Consider the following 7,157-nt stretch of genomic DNA (forward strand, 5'->3'; position numbering starts at 1 on the left):
TACTTAGATAACTGTCAATCACTAAGACTACCCATTGGACTAATTTTTACTCAGAAATCAATCTGCTTTGGTCCCACTGCTCTACACCAAGGTGCCCACACATAGGGTAGTATAAATAAATTGACATTTTTCCTTTAAACTTCCTTTAAACTTAGACTACAGTTATAAGAAACATAAGGCACACCGTTATGGAATTCTATGGTTTTACACGATACGATAGAAAATACATATGGTCCTTAGAAGGTGTGGAGGAGCCGCACCTCGCCACCCCGCCTGACGTCACTATTACGTCAGACGGATCAGGTAATGCAGTCTCCCCACTTTCACCAATGTGACATTCCACACCCCCTGGGGACATGTAATGTCAGATTGTTGCATGTTTACACAGACACTCGCCTTTCCACATGGGTCCAGGGAGGCACGGGGAGTGAAAGAATGTGGCCCATGCAGTCACTGACATGGCACCACACTCGCCCAAATCCCTCACAAGCTTAGAGGCCACTTCTACTAGCAACAGTGAAATAGCACCTGGTCAGCCCGGTAGGACTGCCACCAGGTCCTTGTTCGATATACTCCTAGTCTGTCAACAGGGCTATATTGGGCCAGAAACCAGCCCCGGTAGCATGGAAAATAAAACCGAGAAACAGATATGTGGATTGAGGTAAAAAAAAGCAGCGCAAGGTTAAATTATATATTTGATCGACTTAAGGGCACACTAAACAATACACTATATATACAATTGTTATGCATATACAACGGTCAGATATGCAAATAGAATAGTGGGAGGACATAAGATATAAGCAGATGGCTCATGTCAATTAACGGGTGATGTTTAATTCTGTGTACACTGGGCCGTTGGGTGCATGGGCAGCCAGCTGGGATCTAGGTACTTCATAGCATGTTACTCGAGATGACACCCCTTTTGAAGTTGTCCGCATTCATCAAAGAGAGAGACCACATGGCCTTACATTAGCTTTTATCCCCTTTGGGTCAATCCCCTTCTTCCCTCTGGGCTGAACCTAAATCACCTCCCCTGGAGGTTTGTAGCTAAATCTCCCAAAACATATGAAAGATCATTTCTCCTTTCTAGTTCTAGACTGTGTTAGGGTGGCGGTTCTGGTACCATCGGATCCGGATGGGCCCCTGCTACAGGTTAAGACTAAGCACGCGTTTGCTATCTGGCTTCTAGTAGCTGTTCCATGTATCTCCATACACCTGGTTGCTAGAATGGATCGAGACCCTTGAAGGCGTTTGGTCAGATCCTGAGGTCACAAAAATGTAACCAGTGTGACCAGGACATAAAATAAAGCCTCATTCTCCTTATGAAATAATAGCTGACTCAATAAAGCAGTTTAGACCTCATGATATCCACATGGCAAGCCTTTTATTCTGAGCTGCTCCAAAGGTGTGAGATCTGTCACTCAGGGTACCGTCACACAGTACCATTTTGATCGCTACGACGGTACGATTCGTGACGTTCTAGCGATATCGTTACGATATCGCAGTGTCTGACACGCAGCAGCGATCAGGGATCCTGCTGAGAATCGTACGTCGTAGCAGATCGTATGGAACTTTCTTTCGTCGCTTGATCACCCGCTGACATCGCTGGATTGTTGTGTGTGACAGCGATCCAGCGATGTGTTCGCTTGTAACCAGGGTAAACATCGGGTAACTAAGCGCAGGGCCGCGCTTAGTAACCCGATGTTTACCGTGGTTACCAGCGTAAACGTAAAAAAAACAAACAGTACATACTCACATTCCGGTGTCTGTCCTCCGGCGTCTCAGCTTCTCTGCACTGTGAGCGCCGGCCGGAAAGCGAGCACAGCGGTGACGTCTGACGTCACCGCTCTGCTTTCCGGCTATGGTGCTTACACAGTGGAGAGAAGCAGAACGCCGGGGGACAGACACCGGAATGTAAGTATGTACTGTTTGTTTTTTTTACGTTTACACTGGTAACCAGGGTAAACATCGGGTTACTAAGCGCGGCCCTGCGCTTAGTTACCCGATGTTTACCCTGGTTACCGGGGACTTCGGCATCGCTCCAGCGCCGTGATTGCAACGTGTGACCGCAGTCTACGACGCTGGAGCGATATTCATACGATCGCTGCGACGTCACGGATCGTGCCGTCGTAGCGATTAAAATGGTACTGTGTGACGGTACCCTCATAGTCTTTGGACACTTGACCCCTCTCCTGCTGCTGCTAAGTGCTCTTTTACAGATGCACTGAAGGGGGTTGTATAATCCTATGCCAAATAGGATACAAATGATTGACCTGAAATTATATCTACAATATTCTTTACAGAAGGTCTTAAAATTAGATAAATACAACCTCTGGTGAACAAAACATAACAAATTACACCATGTCATTACTGATCTAATAGTAACTATGCAAAAAAAGCAGCAGTGTGTGAAAAATTAAGTACACCCCAGGAATCAGTAGGTTGTAGAACCACCTTTAGCAGCAATATCTTTTATGACTATTTCTCATATCATTCTGGAGAAATTTTCTCCAAAACATATATTTTTTCTTCTAGTGTTTGCTGTATTTACTGACACTCAGTCATACTTGGTTATAAGCATTTAGCATTGTATTGACTGTAAGTACAGTTTGATAACCAATCAGTCATCTATCTGTATGTCTATTAGATCTCTATAGCCAGCTTTATTAGCTATTGTATTTTATTACACATCTTTTTACAGGAGGACAAAATCTTGTCTCTGCTTAAGAGACAGGAAGATGCAAGAGACCTCTTATTTCACCTCTTGCAAAGCTGCAGCCATGAGGAACTACAGGAGCCCTCATCTAATTTGCTACACAATCCATCCAAAGAAAATATGGACCCCTTAAAGGAGGGTAAGAGCTTATGTAACAGCTTTGGTTTCGTCAGTGAAAGATTGGGCATATCATTTTAAAATAAAATACACGGTATCATATAGGTAAGGATGGTGTATTGTATGACATTATGGGTTAATGCATTAATCATATATTCACAGCAAGGCTGATGAATGATATAAGCTGGTAATTATAACTACGACCTGTCAAATACTTGAATAATTTTCATTTAAATTAAAAATAAGTTGCAAGGTTTATTTATTGAAAAGGCTTTGTCTACTTTTCCAGTTTCTGAAACAAAAGTAGAACGAAACCCCTTACGAGAACTTTTCCTCCTTGCCATGACGGTGACAAAGACATGTTTGCTGGATAATCGTGAAATGGTGACTTGGGGTGACTGTGCAGAGAGACTCCTGGTACAAGTGCAGTTAAAGCAGGAGTTGGAACTGAGTGAGCTCATCCAGGAGTTATCTCGAGGGGTGAGACATTTTATTAGAGTACTTTTCCAAAAACTAATTAACAGCATTAGGAAACGGAATTAAGATGGTATGGATGCTTTTCACATGAAAAACAAAACAGAATTGGTTGTGAATTTATAATCTATCATAAATTTATAGTAAAGAAATTCATTATTATAAAGGAAATCTTTGCAATGTAATCATAATGTAGAGACAGAAACCCTGATTCCAGTGATGTGTCACTTACTGGACTGCTTGCTGTTGTCTCAATAAAATAAGTGTATGATAAGCAGCAGATTATCACTAGTTATACCACCTTGCCTTCCTAAAAGAATAGAAAGTATCACGTGTTAGTCAAGATGATGTGTCATGATTTAACATGGATATGGGAAACAATTTTGATTTTTGCAATGTATCTCACTTGCATGTAAGTTCCCACTCAATATCGTCTGAAAATGATCAATAACTAATCAATTTTCTTACTACACTTGTGAAATGTTATAGGTGAATAAGGATGATTATAGTGTTCAGCAAATACAAGAGCCAGTCCTAGAAGGAAGTGATCCTGTGTCTTACCTCATTCAACTACTACAACCTATCACACCCAAGGAGCAGCTCAATTTAGAGCAGTTGAAACCTGAGGTAAGAGGCTGCTGCATCATTCATTCAATGATAGTAATAATGCCTCATAGCAATATCTGTTTATATGATAATAACATGAATGCGCTATATTGCACAGCTTGTCTCTAGCGTAGAATGTATGAAAGTGCAAGAGGAACCGGATAACAAGAATATCAAAGAAGCCTTTGACAATCGGGGAATGATGTTCAGCAATAGTAAGCAAGAAGAAAACAAGAATGTATCAGTAATTGACAGCAGCGCCAGAAATATAACACTTGTAGATCAGCGAAAAAAAGATGTCCACCGAAAAAGACCAGAAGAAAGTTCTATCAAAGAAAAGCCGCTGGAGAAAATCCATAGAAGACAAAAGGCTATGGTTTCTTCAATGTTAAAAGAGCATGGAAAAGAACAAGGGCATCAATGTGAAAGATGTAAGAAAGAAAGAAATTTACTGATGGAAACTCCACGAAGGGGAACCAGTAAGGTGGCAACATCTAAGCAGAATGGAGAGTGTGAGCAGACGGAGAATAAGCATGTTGAGCAGGTAGGAGCGTTGGCTTGTACATGGTGTGCTTCATATCTGTGTGTGTTGCTAGATTACAAGCATTTTATTATGACCAGGGGGATAACTAATAATCATGTTGATCAAAATCGAGTGGCGTACCATTTACATTTATTTTATATCACATCAATATTTTGACCATGTACGGAAGATCAGCTCACCACTAGTGCGTTAAGGACATCTACCTGAATCCACAGACTTTTCAATCCTAAATATAGAAAAGGTCTAACAATGCAGAGATGGCCCATAAGGTTTAACATTTATATTCTATCATGGTTAAAGCAATCTCATGAAGTGGCTTGCGTGTTTATTTTGGCAGGTTATGTCTTATTCATGGGCAACAGGAACGTCAATATATTGTCTCTTCTCTCTAAGGTCCCTTCTAATGAACTAGCCTCATCGGTGATGGAAGCCACGGAGAATCTGATTGCAGGCTTAATGATACTTAAAGCAAAAGTGGAAGAAGTCTATATGAAAAGAGGACCAGATGAACATTCACCTCAAGGGCCTTCAGGGAGTGACACAAAAGCTGTAAGTGTTTAATATTGGAAAGGCTATGTAAATTATAGTCTCAAAATAAAGATATGAACATTGTGTTTTGTGCAGTTTTCATAACATATTTGTTATTTCCATCTCCTACTTTCTTATGGTCAGATTAATACTAGTTTCTGAATTCATGTCTAGAAAAGGTGTTTTTTCCTAGAAGACATCCCATAGCATAACTTTTATTATATTATTTATTAATATATAAAGGAAACTTCTTCCTTAGAGAAAAAATTTGAATGTGGAACTATGTGAATGTGTCAGAGTTTTTGTACTTTCATGGTTTATTTAAAGCATAAGATTATTAGTCAAATCACTACAAGTATACACTCACTGGCCACTTTATTAGGTACACCTGTCCAACTTCTTGTTAACACTTAATTTCTAATCAGCCAATCACATGGCGGCAACTCAGTGCATTTAGGCATGTAGACATGGTCAAGACAATCTCCTGCAGTTCAAACCGAGCATCAGTATGGGGAAGAAAGGTGATTTGAGTGCCTTTGAATGTGGCATGGTTGTTGGTGCCAGAAGGGCTGGTCTGAGTATTTCAGAAACTGCTGATCTACTGGGATTTTCACGCACAACCATCTCTAGGGTTTACAGAGAATGGCCCGAAAAAGAAAAAAAATCCAGTGAGCGGCAGTTCTGTGGGCAGAAATGCCTTGTTGATGCCAGAGGTCAGAGGAGAATGGGCAGACTGGTTCGAGCTGATAGAAAGGCAACAGTGACTCAAATCGCCACCCGTTACAACCAAGGTAGGCCTAAGAGCATCTCTGAACGCACAGTGCGTCGAACTTTGAGGCAGATGGGCTACAGCAGCAGAAGACCACACCCGGTACCACTCCTTTCAGCTAAGAACAGGAAACTGAGGCTACAATTTGCACAAGCTCATCGAAATTGGACAGTAGAAGATTGGAAAAACGTTGCTTGGTCTGATGAGTCTCGATTTCTGCTGCGACATTCGGATGGTAGGGTCAGAATTTGGCGTAAACAACATGAAAGCATGGTTCCATCCTGCCTTGTATGGAGCATCTTTGGGATGTGCAGCCGACAAATCTGCGGCAACTGTGTGATGCCATCATGTCAATATGGACCAAAATCTCTGAGGAATGCTTCCAGCACCTTGTTGAATCTATGCCACGAAGAATTGAGGCAGTTCTGAAGGCAAAAGGGGTCCAACCCGTTACTAGCATGGTGTACCTAATAAAGTGGCCGGTGAGTGTATATGCAGTGTAAGAGGTTTTAAGAATCCGTCTCTCTGTAGCTAAGACTGACAATTAAATATTCTCTGCAAATTGTGACCAAAACTTAATGATACATACCAACATTCACAGTCTGAGGATAGACCGCGATGTCTGGTTTGGCTCTGGGTTTCCTGAACTGAAATCATCAGACTCTTGTATGTCTATGATGCTGTTGCCTTCAGGTCATAAATCCCGAGGCCAGTTCAGTTATCCCAATACATACTCCATACTCAGAGTACCAGAAATAAGAAAGCGGCCTAAATTTAGACGTAGCTGAATAATTCTGCTAAGGAGCACTTTACAAGGCTGTAGCAAATCCAACCCAAAATCTCTTTGTGTTGCATTGTACGGTGAATTGTGCTGCAAATGTACTGACGATTTTATGCTATGCATTAAGAAAGGTGAAATTCCACAATTTTTGTGCAAGAAAAAAAAGTCTTCAGATACAGGACCTGTGAGCATAAGTAATGGTTGCATGTTCTCTACAAAGCCTTTTCTGCTTTCTACGTACAACGCTATGTATGGCTCCTACAGATTACATGTGCATTGGAAAACTAGAATGAACAACTATGTGTGGAATAGGATGTGCGGGAGTAGAAGTTATTATAACCTGGTCAGACACTGTATATAGAAAAAAAGAGAATAAGTAGGATTTCTATGACCATGCAGAGATATAATTAATATTTTATATTTTAAATTGGTTGTCCTTAAAGATCAATTGGTATATATGATGGAAACTGCCAGGCAGTGTCCCAATTTCATTCTGGTATCAGCAAAAGGGAGTTGAAGTTTTACACAGTGGACATTTTATTTAATTGGATGTCTGTGTAATATACAGTACAGACCAAAAGTTTGGACACACCTTCTCATTTAAAGATTTTTCTGTATTTTC

At 40.9% G+C, this 7,157-nt stretch overlaps 1 protein-coding gene across 1 annotated transcript; it reads left to right on the forward strand.

Moving 5' to 3' along the window:
- Positions 1-3,924: 3,924 nt before the first annotated feature.
- Positions 3,925-6,513, forward strand: LOC143774984 (uncharacterized). Its single transcript, XM_077262798.1, has 3 exons — positions 3,925-4,457; positions 4,851-5,006; positions 6,448-6,513. Exons 1-3 carry the CDS (start codon positions 4,014-4,016, stop codon positions 6,511-6,513), a joined length of 666 nt encoding a protein of 221 aa, XP_077118913.1. The 5' UTR covers positions 3,925-4,013.
- The last annotated feature ends 644 nt before the right edge of the window (positions 6,514-7,157 follow it).

Source organism: Ranitomeya variabilis, chromosome 5, assembly GCF_051348905.1.
Source record: "Ranitomeya variabilis isolate aRanVar5 chromosome 5, aRanVar5.hap1, whole genome shotgun sequence".
Lineage (NCBI taxonomy): Eukaryota > Metazoa > Chordata > Amphibia > Anura > Dendrobatidae > Ranitomeya > Ranitomeya variabilis.

Bases quoted from the DNA above. Each gene is read 5' to 3' on its own strand.
- LOC143774984 (XM_077262798.1), top strand. From the start codon at position 4,014: ATGCGCTATATTGCACAGCTTGTCTCTAGCGTAGAATGTATGAAAGTG. The intron at 4,458-4,850 runs GTAGGAGCGTTG...CTTCTCTCTAAG, and splicing joins AGAATAAGCATGTTGAGCAG to GTCCCTTCTAATGAACTAGC. The intron at 5,007-6,447 runs GTAAGTGTTTAA...TGTTGCCTTCAG, and splicing joins CAGGGAGTGACACAAAAGCT to GTCATAAATCCCGAGGCCAG.